This window comes from Myripristis murdjan, chromosome 1 (assembly GCF_902150065.1).
Source record: "Myripristis murdjan chromosome 1, fMyrMur1.1, whole genome shotgun sequence".
NCBI lineage: Eukaryota > Metazoa > Chordata > Actinopteri > Holocentriformes > Holocentridae > Myripristis > Myripristis murdjan.
Window position 1 is genome coordinate 28569576 of NC_043980.1, and position 13406 is coordinate 28582981.

The 13406-nt window shown below is 40.4% G+C and overlaps 2 protein-coding genes across 2 annotated transcripts in view; one reads left to right on the plus strand and one right to left on the minus strand.

Moving 5' to 3' along the window:
- The first annotated feature begins 45 nt into the window (after positions 1–45).
- On the plus strand, positions 46–5165 carry asah1b (N-acylsphingosine amidohydrolase (acid ceramidase) 1b). Its single transcript, XM_030063866.1, has 14 exons — positions 46–203; positions 368–414; positions 1416–1506; positions 1593–1679; positions 1786–1864; positions 1983–2057; positions 2160–2205; positions 2330–2474; positions 2641–2695; positions 2797–2878; positions 3335–3466; positions 3948–4071; positions 4374–4430; positions 4527–5165. The coding sequence occupies exons 1-14, from the start codon at positions 135–137 to the stop codon at positions 4614–4616; spliced, it is 1179 nt and encodes a 392-aa protein (XP_029919726.1). The 5' UTR covers positions 46–134; the 3' UTR covers positions 4617–5165.
- Positions 5166–5443: 278 nt separating this feature from the next.
- pcm1 (pericentriolar material 1) overlaps positions 5444–13406 on the minus strand; it is a 37527-nt gene continuing 29564 nt past the window's right edge. Inside the window, 17 exon segments of the mRNA XM_030050115.1 lie at positions 5444–6208; positions 6351–6474; positions 6623–6715; positions 7146–7402; positions 7558–7621; positions 7731–7879; positions 8048–8204; positions 8302–8361; positions 8488–8691; positions 8789–8923; positions 9432–9535; positions 9701–9868; positions 10363–10492; positions 11200–11331; positions 11500–11672; positions 11973–12029; positions 12343–12504. Coding sequence (XP_029905975.1) covers positions 6183–6208; positions 6351–6474; positions 6623–6715; positions 7146–7402; positions 7558–7621; positions 7731–7879; positions 8048–8204; positions 8302–8361; positions 8488–8691; positions 8789–8923; positions 9432–9535; positions 9701–9868; positions 10363–10492; positions 11200–11331; positions 11500–11672; positions 11973–12029; positions 12343–12504 — 2195 coding nt within the window. The 3' untranslated portion in view covers positions 5444–6182.

The following is a 13406-nucleotide window of genomic DNA, read 5'->3' on the forward strand; positions in this document are numbered from 1 at the left end:
GAGGGAGCCTCTCTACGCCCCCTCCCCCGTGCAGAAGTGCCGCCGTCACGAGGTAAACAATCTTCACTTCCGCACTGGGGAACAACAGAGCCTCAGGAGGAGAGCAGCGGTGGGAAGACGGGACAGCTCCAGCCATGGGTCGCTCTGTTTTACTCGTTTTAATGGCCTTATTTTCGGTCACAACGACACAGTTTATACCGCCGGTAAGCGAGTGTTTCGCACTGTCATGTATTTGTAATCCCCACAGGTAATGTAGCCACCTGTGTCACAGAGAACATTGTGTACGGTAGGCTAATGTCGTTCTCACTCCAAGTTACACAAACCCAGCTTGACTGATATTGACCGTGTTGTTGATGTTTATTTGTAGTACACAGAAGACTGTCGAAGTGGCATGTATCCCCCGACAGGTCCCACGTAAGTACGGCTACTCTCAGGCAACTTGTGTGAAGTTAGATAAACATTGTTACAACATGTATAGAAACTTCCTATGTAATCCAAAATAACTACAAGTTAACCGTTTGGTGAGCGAGTTTTCCTAGCATAGCGACGGATTTTACCATACATTCATTTCCTACAGCGTTTCTCTGATGTTAGCCATAAACACCTTACGGCTAATCCTAGTCCTAACCTTAACCCAATCCTAACCATAACCAAAACCTACAATGACCATCCAACATGTTAATAAGTAATAATAATAATTAAAAAAAAAAAAAAAAAATCCGTCGCTGTACTAGGACACGCAAATTAGCGTTTGGTAAGGTGTTGTATCGTTACGAGAAGCTGTGCTGCCTTCAGGTACTCCTTGTAAACACTTTCCGGGTTGATGTGCAAGTCATAAGGAGTTGTCGCGGATTCCTGTGATTTTGATCGGAAATTAAATGTCCACTGTTAGAAATGTTTGTGTTTATTTGTTCTGGCTGTTATTTTGTGGAAATCAAATGCCGCAGAGCTGATGTGCTGTCAAATGAGGAAGAGGAAATCACGAGATATGGTCTGATGACTTAATTGGCCAATAGTTTGTTGCGTGCATCACTTCTAACTTAACTGATGTAGGAGCCTCTAACGCCCTCTGCAACCTTAAGTAAATGTACCACCTAGAAACTGAGGAATAACAGAAAATGAGGATCCACTTTTAGATACCACTCAAGTCTTGATTTTCTTTCCAACACCAATTGAAGGCAGCATACAGAGACACTGGCCTGATGGTGCCATACTGCCATAAGTCATTTACACTTTACTGGTGCCCAGCCCTATGATTTACTGGATCGGTGTAATTCAATTGAGCAGCCTCAAGTTGCTGCAGCTGATTTTTAGTTAATTGTAAAAGTTTTACATTTGTTGTATTTGATCAGGTAGCTGATGTAAATTGTCAGTGGCATAAGTGAGATGTTAACTACTTCAACCTTTTTGATCAGGTTCAAAGGCGGAGTGCCCTGGTACACAGTGGACCTAGACTCACCGCCCCACAAGAGATGGACAGCTTTAATCACTGACAAAAAAACAGATGTAAGAATGCTGAGGTCAACATGTTTATAATCCAAGTCTCGGAAATGATGACTTGCTTCTAAATAAAATGATTTTTCCCCTCTCAGCTGGTCAACATGATTCAGGCCATCAAAGACCTGGCTAATGCCTTTGTGCCCAGTGGCAGGCTAATAGAGTTGGTTGACATTGCCTTGGTGAGTATTTTCTATACATATCCTATACCAGAACTTACGTGTTTGATTTTCCTGTGAGAGTTTGACCGTGGTATGTGTTTTTTTTTTTTTTTTTTTTTTGCTTCAGCCTGTAGTGGTGGACACCCTCCCGTACCCCTTCAGTGATGAAATTAAAGGAATCGCAACCACCTCAGGTGTTCCTCTCGGTGAGAATCCACAATTTTCTCTTCAATTATACCGTGACATTTCGTGCCACTGACATCTCCCCTTTTACCAATTTTTTATTCCCTTGTTTCTAATCATTTTTTTTTTTTTGTAATCTAGGTGAAGTTGTCTTGTTCAACATCTTCTACGAGGTGTTCACTGTTTGCACCTCAGTTGTAGCAGAAGACTCTAACGGTTGGTGATTAGGCTCTATTATTGACTGTTAATCAGTTCAGTATTTTCAAGTCAAATTGTTACATTTGTGCTGAAATACGTCTGTGCTCTGACATCTTACAGGTGAGCTCTTCCATGGTAGAAATCTGGATTTCGGGTTGTTTTTAGGGTAAGGCTGTCCTGAGTTGAACGCTGTGTTTTTAAGCCAAGCATGTGTTGACTCAGACCTGGGAGTATTGAATTCAGATGTGGCCTAATCCCGCTGATAACGTGCCGCTTGTCCCTTTTTGCAGCTGGGACATGAAAAACAAGTCATGGATCATTAGTGAGAAGCTCAAACCTCTCGTGGTCAACATTGACTTCACGAGAAATAACAAGACTGTCTTCAAATCTACCAATTTTGCTGGATATGTTGGCATGCTGACTGGCATCAAGCCTGTAAGTAATTTGCTGTGTAACCAAAGACTACGTCAACATAAAGTGTTATGCAACCTTATTACCAACTAATGATGGAAAAGTTTGTCCTTCATGTTTGTTGCGTAGTATGCAATGTAACATCCAGCTAAGGTTTTTTTTTTTTTTTTTTTTCTCATTTGCATTGTAGCACATATTCACTCTGACCATGAATGAGCGTTTCAGCCTTGACGGAGGATACATCGGTGAGTTTAGCTGTTCTTAGACACTGTTTCACAGCCATTTGAGATGCATGGATTGTTTTGAGACTAAATGATCATCATCTCATCCTATTTTTTCAATGCAGGTATCCTGGAGTGGATCTTGGGAAAGAGAGATGGCATGTGGATGAGCTTTCTCACTCGCTCCGTCCTGGAGAACGCTACCAGGCATGTTTTTATTAATATTTGGCAACTATGTGATCATTTAATATATTATGTTTGCACCTCTGGGAACGCTAAAAGAAGTCAAATGTTGTTGTACTCACACTGTCAAATGAAAGCTTAAATTTAAAGTGCAACATGACACTGTTCCCACTGAGGGAGATAAAGTAATATTATCTGTGCAAGAGATACCCGGGGCATTCTAGAGAATAAAATTAACTTAAAAAATAAGACATGAGTAACAGTGAAGTGTGTTTGAGTGTGAGGGAGAGAGCGCATTTAGCAATCAGGTCTTACTGATCCAGTTATGTTCCATTTGTATAATAGTGAAAACACCCCTATGTGATGCAATTGCTCAACATGACAATAATTCAAAAACTATAATTAGTTATTCTGTCACAGTTCATAAGTAAATTCAAATAGATTTCACTAATCATGCACTCTATCTCTCATCGTCATCAGCTATGAGGATGCCAAAAATCGTCTGGCCCAGACCAAGCTGCTCGCCCCAGCTTACTTCATCCTGGGAGGAAACCAGACGGGCCAGGGCTGCGTCATCACCAGGTCCAGAGTGCTCAGCCTTGATATCTGGGAGTAAGTACATGTTGTTGGATTATTTTAGAGAACCGCCTCAATAATATACTGAATACCTCTTTAGCACATTCACAAGTCTGGTTGGTTTTTCTCTAAATGATGATAGAGCAAAAGGGGTATGCCTAAAATCAGGATGAGGATTGTGGTAACAGCCCACAAAATTGTTTAAATGACAGACATTGAACACAGAAACACAAATAGATTCAAAGTAGCAACATTATAACAATGTTAAAATAATCATTTACATTTTTTCTAATAAATTCGATTATAATAAAAGTAAACTATTTGTCATTTTGCTGAGGACCCCCTGGAGTAACTTCAATGACCCCTGGAGGTCTGTAGACCCCACTTTGAAAACTGTAGCCTCAGAAGCCTCGCACTGACTGAGCCTTATTCATTGTTCATTCATTGTTCATTATTCATGTTACACGAAAGGGTTTTGTTTGAGTGTTTGTAATTCATTTTAGTTTTGTTTTTTCAGGATTGACTTGAAGCTCGGCCGATGGTACGTGCTGGAGACTAACTACGACCACTGGAAGGAGCCTCTGTTTCTGGATGATCGCCGAACTCCCGCCATGAAGTGCATGAACCAGACCACACAGACGGTAAAGACTTACTGCTTTTATGTTGCTGTTTATTCTTTTATTCTGCTTATTTCGTTTATTTTGCTGTGTAAAGTAATTTCCTACTTCCTACCCTTAAACTGGTCAGATTTCTTTTTTGATGCCAATGAGAGGATATAAACTTAAGTAAATGTATTTAAACAGGTTTTTTTTTTTTTTTTTTTTTAATGCTGATCCTATGCTTGTCAGTTCAGTGAACACTTTGCTGCAGTTACAGCACTTTCACAAGTTACATCGCTGTTTTACCTGAGTAATAAGCCACCTGCCATCTGTCATTTTCATAGAACATCTCATTGAAGACGATGTATGATATGCTCTCCACCAAACCAGTGTTGAACAAGGTGAGCCTTGTAAATTGTATTTTGGCAGAATTTTTCACTGTGAATCTTGCTCGTTTGTTCAAAGTGAAAGCGTCTTTTGTTTCCTCCTCATTACAGCTGACCACGTACACAACACTGATGGAAGTGTCAAAGGGCACACTGGAGTCGTATATCCGTGACTGCCCCGATCCCTGCATGCCCTGGTGAGCTTCCAAGCATTAAACCCAGACCAGTTCTTAAATGCTTAATTGCACAAAGTGGCTGCGGCGGAGACAAGCTCAACTGATCTTGGGACAAAGCTTGAAGCTGCTCCTTTTTTCACGAATTTGCACAGAATCTAATCGTTTGAACCAGTTTGCCTCAACTACATCTCAGAGATCCTGAGCTCAGCAATTTAAATTTTATTTCTTTAACAACGCAGGAATACTTAATTGATGGTTTGTCGGGAATGCTCAGTTTCACATGTGAATATTGGATTAAGTCTTTTTGTGATGGAGTGAGTGTAGAAACTGAAGCAAGTTGGCAATCTTTTCACTGTTGTTTTGTTATAGTATGGATATAAAGAGAACTATTTTGTAATTTTAAATGTAGCTGGTAGTTGCTGGAAGTAAGCCTCTGGGGGAGGGGGGTTTGAACCAAAGATTGTTACAGCACCAGTCTATCGCAACTGACCATTTCTCTCAGCTCTACTGACAAATATACTGTTGACTTCTCACCGTTGCTGTAATTGCTAATAAAAGGATCTCAAACTTGTGATTCTACTTGTTTTTCTGACACCCCATCTATATCATGCAAGGAACTTGTTTGAGATGATTTAAAACTGAGTGTCATGGCAGAGTTCCTAAGGTTCTGGTCACTAGTATTGGGTACGCTCATTGACAGTAACATAGGGTTACCAGTATTCACAGTAGTGCAGGGTATTACAGCATATTGTAAAATTACTAACTTACTTTATAAGACAGCACTAATTCTAACTCAGCCCACATCAGAAACTCCAACACTTCATTGCAAAAAACTTTACAAAAATTAAACCATTTTCAAAAGTTCCATCATTTTATTATTTAAACTAATGCAGTAGTCAACATTTCAATTACATGGAAATCATGGGAAACTAACTAACCCATTAACACAACAAAACAGATGAATATAAAGATGATATGTCTGAGAAGAGGCTTGGAAAATGTACGAGTTAATAATTAAGTCTGAGAAGTGAGCTCAGATACAGGGGTGAACAAACTGTTCAAGCAGGAGAAACAATTATCAGAAGCCAGCCAGGCTACAGCTGCACTTCCATTCTATAGTAATTAGTTTAATTGGGGTCAGGTGCAGAGAAAAAAAAGAACTAGAGCTGTGTAACAGTAAGGCCAGACCAAGACAACAAAAATAAAACATTTAAAAGAACAACTTATTTCAAACTGATCCCAGAACCAAGAATGGGAACTAAGGCGGTTTTCAAAAATATCTTGCAGTACTATAAAGATAGTAACAGAGGCTTAGAACTTCATCAGTACTCAGCAGCATAGAGATACCCCCCATCCCAAATTATTAACAAATCACATAACACGTTTAGGAATAAAATGGATTAAGTGTTGATTATGTCTACAGGTTTATCTGTTGTGTGTTAATGTCACTGGTAACGTGTGACCAGTTTTATGAGCCAGTGCTCCTGTATACGTGTAGATTAAGAATTAACAGTAACACATCCAGAACAGGTTCAAGGTGTAAGCATAGTGTTGCTACAGCCAAAGGTTATTCGGACATTGGTACAATTCCTTATGCAGTTTGGGCACCAACAGTATCTGAAAAAGAAAAACATACCAATTTACTCCAAAAGCTATAGCTATTATTTTATGGATAGACAAAGAAGATGCTCCAACTTGTACACAAATGTACACAGAAACAAAGATGGGAGTTACAGTTTCAGTGGTTTGTAATCTGTACCTGGCTCTTTGAGTGCCTGTGCATTTCCCACCAGCCCAGTCACTGACGAGGTGCTCCCGTTGAGGATCTCCACAGACAAGTTGTTGTTCTGCTGCTCCTCCACAATCCTTTTCTGAAGCTCCTCCTGATGTTACAGCATATACAGTATGTGCATTAGACAAATATATTTTTAAACCGATAGAGATGTCCCAGCAAGACTTCTTCCAGCTTTTTGTTTGAACAAAATAGCACAAATATAAAGATGCTGACATGCTCCAAGTATTGTTGCACACCTCACACATGACTGTTAGCTGCAGTGGCAAGTCCTCCACCTTGACAAAGTCTTCCTCATCAGACTTCTGACTGGTGTTACCCGAGCCCATCTCCTGTGTGAATGACAATAATTATCTATAAATAAAAGCAGTATGTGACAGAAAGTGGAAAAGTTTCCTCTGTGTATGTTTGATAGCAGTCAGTCATGTTTGGTGATCGCTCCTTGTCCATCATTGTCAGTCCTACTTTGGTTTTAGTGCGGGGTTAGAGCGCTAAAAGTTTATACTTGGAGAGTTGATTCTGTTTAAAGCACTATGTCTAAGTACTGAGCCAAAGCTTGCGTGTGCTTGTCGAGGTAAAATAAGGTAGATTATAATGTTCTAGTAATTTCAAATTTAACCTAGCTCTGGTGATGTAATGTCAGTACTATGGCAGTTCACACTGGCAGAGAGAATGTCGAGGAAACACTGACAAAGATGTTTTAATTCCACATAAAGGGGATTTTGATGAAAAAACAACAAGCATCTTCAGCCTTGGTCTTACATCTACATTGATCATGATGGGTGACTCGGTGTCAGGGCTACTGATGGTGGCTGAATCCTTGGAGACGTCCTGTCCTGAAGCCATAGTGTTTGCTTCTGATGCAGCAGCTGCCCCACCTCGACTCTCCTCATCAGGATCAATGCATACCGCCATGGCATGCTCATCAACTGTGGAATCCACAGTCTCCAGGGGTTTATTCTCTGATGTGTTGGTCTCCACAGCACAGAGAGGAGGGGAGGAGTCAGGGGGAGCGGGGACTGACAAGAGATGAGGAGGAGAGAAAGTTATGTAAGAGGATAGAGGTTAATTGACTATCACAGGGGCTTAAAATACAAGATTTTAATTCAACACCACCATCAGACATTTTACTAGTTGGCAGCAAATTCCCTCCTGAGACTAGCAAAGTCCTCACCATCATTATTCTCTGAACAGTTCTGCTCAGATTTTGCCTCGTGGCTTCCACTTGGAGATGCACCCTGAAAAATAACACAGTTACACAGATCAGAGTAAGAAAGCAATACTAATTAATGTAAGTCGTGGCTGTTGGGGAAAAGACATATCTCTGTGACTGAGTGTGCCCCTGACCTGTTGCTCCACCAGTCCGTCAGCACTAGCCTGCAGGGAGGTCTGGACATCTACAGGCCCAGCTTCAAACTCCTCCACTTCCTCCACCTCATTCTCATCCTCCCCACTGCCATAGTTTGTCAGGGCCTGGGTCTCGGCTTTGGACAGACCTGGAAGAAAAACAAACACATGATTACAAGATAAATGATGTTATTCAGGTGGGAAACCATTCAATTTGGACATTTTTTTTAAAGTACACATCTTCAATTTAAGTGGAGGGATTTTGACAGGAACTTCAAAAAAACAAAACAAAAACAACAAACAAAAAAAGCACCCACTGATGGAAAGAGGCATTCCTCTTCCATCTTCTTCCTCCTCATCTTCTTCCTCTCCCTCAGCCTCTGAGGCTTCACTGGCCCTGCTGTTGTTCTGCTCTGTCTGCAGGTATGGCTCCTGATGCACAGTACCACCATCCTGCTCAGTCTCATCATGATCCTAGAGGAAAGAAAGAGAGAAAGATACCATTGAAACATCAAATATCAATGTAGTGAATAGCATTGGCTATTTAATTATAGAAATAAAAATGACTTACTTTGTCTTCATCCAGGTATGCTGGAGAGAATGTTTTCTCACCCTCAACTGTTCTATTGTCCTAATGAGAGACACAAATAAACATAAATAGATTCCATTTAAGCACACCACCCCTATCTACTGCAGTGTTAATCTACTTCTCAGTCACAGTGAGTGATTTATACATGAGGAGAAAAACAACACCAACCTCAGATCTGTGCTTGATGTTATTGGGTTGGTCAGCCTTCCTCTTGTTCTTGTGTTTGGCTGCCATGGCGGTGCTGCTATTGTTGTCCAAGTCCTGCATAAGCTTAAAGAAGGCCAGTTCATTGAAGAGGATCTCTGAGATCTCCACAAGAAGATCCTCCCCACAGTCCTTCAGTGTACGGCCAACAAATTTACTCAGAGAATCCTGGGCAAGAAAAGAGTTGTCAGAAAAGGACGATATTTATTTTGTTTGAACACATAAATGTTTCAGATGAGGATCCTGGTGGTGGTAGGGGTCTTACCTGCAGTATGCCCCCCAGCTGTCTGTGGAAAAAACGGACAAACTCCTTGCTCTCGTCATTCTGCTGGGTGAGGGTGAGGACCATGCGCCGAACGGATGCCAACAACTGGTAAGAACAGACCTCATCCATGTTTTCCTAATACCAGATAAGACAGAACAATACAGAGTGCTTACGCATGTTCACTTTCTTATGACTGAATCCTAGGATTCTTCACATTCACAGTGATGCACCCAGTACTCGTGCATTAACGGTAAGAGATTAGTCTTCACAGACTGTATTTAAAATATGTAGATTTGAATTTGTTCAGCTTTGGGTGAGGCAGCTGCCATTCAGTTGACAATGAGGGAACAAAAGTCACTTGTGAACAAAGGTGTGTCCCAGGAAACCCAACCTGAATTTAAAAAAAAAAAAAAAAGAAAAGAAAAACAAACACTGAAAGCAGAATTAAAACACAATTTTGAAATAATTTAATTAAATTATAGTCATTCAACATGAAATCACTGCTTACAGTTTCATATTCTATTATTCAACAAGTTAAGTTTACCAGTTCAATATGAGTATAGCAAATTCAAAATCTATACAAGTTAAATACAGTCTCTACTGGCACAAATTTCTCTCCATACACAGGTGCTAGTTATCCTACCTTCAAGAAGGGAATGACCTCCGTCATGATGGCCTTGATCTGTCGATCCAACTGCTGGGTGTCTATCTGAGGGCAGCGCATGTCACTGGATGCATCTCCTCCTCCTAGAGGCATATTACTATGTCATTTAATCAGTTTTAAAGACAAAATCCAAACACAATCATTTTGCAGTAAAAATTCTGCAAAAGCAGAGGATGTTGGGGGAAATGATCATGTTGTTATGGTTCTTTGCACATGATGTACTTAGGAAGGTTTAAGTGAGTGGGTACCTTCCACTGGGTCAGCAGGGTTAGCAGAAGGATGTTCAGCGTTAGAGACTTCAGAGCCACCTGCACCTGCAGTGTTGGCGTTGCAGGGGTTAAACTCAGCTTTAAGCTTCATGCGCTCATACTCTCTAATCCTGGCCAGAGCTTTGTCTAAATGAATCACCGTGTTGCCTACCAGAGCAGCAAAGAAAAAAGAACAAGGAATGAAAGAGAGACAGAAATGGGATATAAAAGATCAAAATCAATAAGGCAAGAGAGAAGAGAGGAGAAAAGACAGCAGTGGATATTAATGCATCTGTAACCAGGTTTCCACAATAGAATCAAACAGCATAAGCCAGATCTCAGTCATAATTTGTGTCACTGAAGTTTCCCAAATCTGAAAGTTCAAATCCTCATCCTCACCATACTAATGCTAAACAATATCCAGAGTCCTGGAAAGTACTTTTCTTAACTTTGGCCATTTACCATGACATGCTCTGATTGGCCCTGGTGTAAAAAGTGTGCAGGAGTGCACCAATTTGCTATAGATAAAGGCCATAAGCCATAAAACCAAGCATATAAAGTGAATGCTGAGATGTGAAAAGAGGTTCAGATAGTTCTGCAGTTTTACAAGCTCCAGCCCATTTTTCTGACATGAATTAGAATCTACAATTATGTAACTGTACCCAGGTCATCATTAGCAAAAGGTTCCAGGTTAGAGGAGGTTGACATGGAGCTGTCATTGTCCACAGACTCTGCATCATCTCTCCGCTTCACAGTGTCCTGCTTCAGCCTCAGATTCTTCTCCACCACCTCCTAAAAAGGTGAGTATTCTGTGGTGAGTCACACACACTAGCACACATCCCACAATTGCTAAACCCACTATTTTCATCTTTTATTGTGTTTTGATTGAAAGAAAACCGCTCTTAAAAACAGCATAACCTCCTCTGAAGGATTCCTAAAGGCAGGATAAATTACTGGTATATACAATAGACAAAACCAATGGTGGCTCATCCTGCCATTCTTCTAACATGGAGAATTAGACATTTCATCCATCATTCTGGAACAAAGGCGTTATTTAGAAAGACAAAAGGCCTGGCTTCCAATTAGCAGAACCCTAGGGACCTCGGCCTAGAACAAAGAACACATGTCTGATCTGGCAAAAGAGCTTTGGAGAGATGGAGGCCATTTCTCACTGACAGGCTTCTGAAGACTCGCTGTCAAGTGAAATTCAAAGACAATGAAGATGGGAAGAGAGGAACAAAAAAAACTGGAGAGAAAAAAGCAAAACATGGAACGATGAAAAGAGACAAGGCAGAGAATGATGAAAAGAGACAAGGCAGAGAAAGAAAAGAATGATGAATTGAGAAGTAGAGGAGGAAGCAAGTGAAAGCGATAGAAGAGAGTGAGGAAAGTATGGCAAACAGAAAGGGAAAGACTCAGGGACAGGCAAAGACCTCAACAGTAAGATTTTACAGAATTTGAGAATACCATACTGAGAAGAGAATATGTTTTTTCCTTACTGCATCACTAGTGGCCAGACTTTCACTGGGTGTGAGCTCAGACTGGGAGCCTGCCGCCCACACTGCAGGACCAAGGGGGGGCAACTGGTCCTCAGCTGCACTCTTCTCAGTCAGGTGCCTCGTCAATATATCCTGGAGGAAATAGAAGGAGAAGCGACTGTACCATGAATGAAGGCTGTCGAAACACTCCAATAAACTAGACTAACCATGTACAGGACATCATATTAGACTAAAACAGCCAAGATTTACAAAGACTCTCTGTGAGCCTCTTACTCAGTAGTTACATGCATCTCTACTTACTTGTAGGGAATAGAGTGCCCTCTGACGCAAGTAGTCTGTACTGAGCAGCTGTAGCTCATGGAAGAGCTCAATGAGGAAATGGGGTCGGGACTCATTCTGAGATATCAAAGTAGCCACTTCAGAGTAAATGGTCTCCCTCAGTGCCTCAAACAATGAGAAGTCACTGCTTGCATCTACAGATACAATATTTGACAGTATGAGTGATTATGATTGAACACTTGCATAATTTAACCCATGACAGAAAAAAACAACAAAAACAAAACAAAACAAAAAACAAAACAAAACAAACAAAAAAAAAAAAAACACTTGTTACTGTAAATCAAAGCACCTGTTTTACAGAGCAAGAGTCAGTAAGCTCCCAAACTTGGGAGCTTACTGACTTAAGTTTAGCTAATATTAGCCCATGCATGGGATGCTTAGGTGACATCTGAATAGACAACCAAATGATGCTAAGAGTTGCATGGTGAGTTTACCTGGTGCTTCAGTGCATGCAATTCTGTTAGAGAGGAAGGGTGTTCTCCAAGCATAGGCTGTGAGTAAAATTAAAAGTGACAACAACAAAAGAAATGAACCCAAAATTAAACACGTGGTAACAACAAATGGTCAGACGTAAGTAAATTAAAATTAAAAATTAAATCAAAAGATAAAATGGAATAATTATGAAAAACAGAAAACATTCTCAAGTAAAATTAAGTTTAATTTTTACATTAAAAACAAATAGAAAGAGAAGAACTTTCAGTTCTGAGCTGAGCAAGGACATGAGCTGAGCTGTCCATGAATGAAACCTGATAAGGAGTAATGCAGAGGAGAACACAACTTGTACTCGTGGTAGTTTACCCCTACCCGAGGAGAGGTCATTTGGCTTGTTCCCAAGCTTAGTTTTGCTGTCCAATTTCTCCTGAGTCAGCTTATCTAATAGGCTCTGATTCTGATCCTTCTGACGAGACTGGACTGCCCTCTCCTGGGCAAAGTTGGTAGTGCTGCTAGCACTGTCACTCTCATGACCTGAGGAATGCAAAGACAGTATAATAAATTTTAGGGTAATTCTTAATTAACTGTGTTACAGCAAATGGAACAGCTTTCATTTTATACAGCAAACATATTTAAAATGTATAAGGAGGTAAGAAAGAGATGAAAAGGGATCTGTATCAACTTATGCTCATTTAAAAAAAAGACCACTAACATTCAACTGGGTTGGCAGGTGGTCTATGGGTCACAGTAGTGTCTGTCCATTTGAACTGCTTATAAACTCAAGATTACTGGAGACCATCAGCAATTAACACTGGGTTCTCATGGCACAGCCTTGAGCACGATGTTGGTGAACAATATTGTTATCATGACTCAATTTCAAAACTGGGGATAGTCTTAGTCAGCTGACCAGATATGAGGAAACAGCACAGAAAGTCAATATAGTTAACCTTCGTGTGACAAGGGTTAAGGCCTATCTTGTCTCCCAGAGAAGGTGCAGGCCAATCAGTGCCCAGTCTCATGATAACCTGAGCACTCAGTGAGATCTGACTATTGCAGAGCCCTGTCAGTGAGCATTTCACAGATGTTGCGTGTAGTATGTGATGATTTTCATCATCAAATGTGTGACCCATGTCCCTAGCTGATTTTCAAATTTGCATGTGCAAATCCGCATTACCACACAACACTTCAGCAAATGCTTTCCATTATCACGGTCTGTTAGGATTTTTAAAGTGTAATCTGTGGGCAGCACAAGAATTGCTTGACTCAATTCAAATACATAAGCTAGTGTAATATAGTTGTCAAGTTACTGAATATGGCATTTCCTTGAATATAGATATAATATAAAATTATTTAGTTTTTTTTCTCTACATAAAATGCTGATCAACACTAAGTTACCCATGTAATGTGAAATACAGACTTAAAACAAATATAATTTG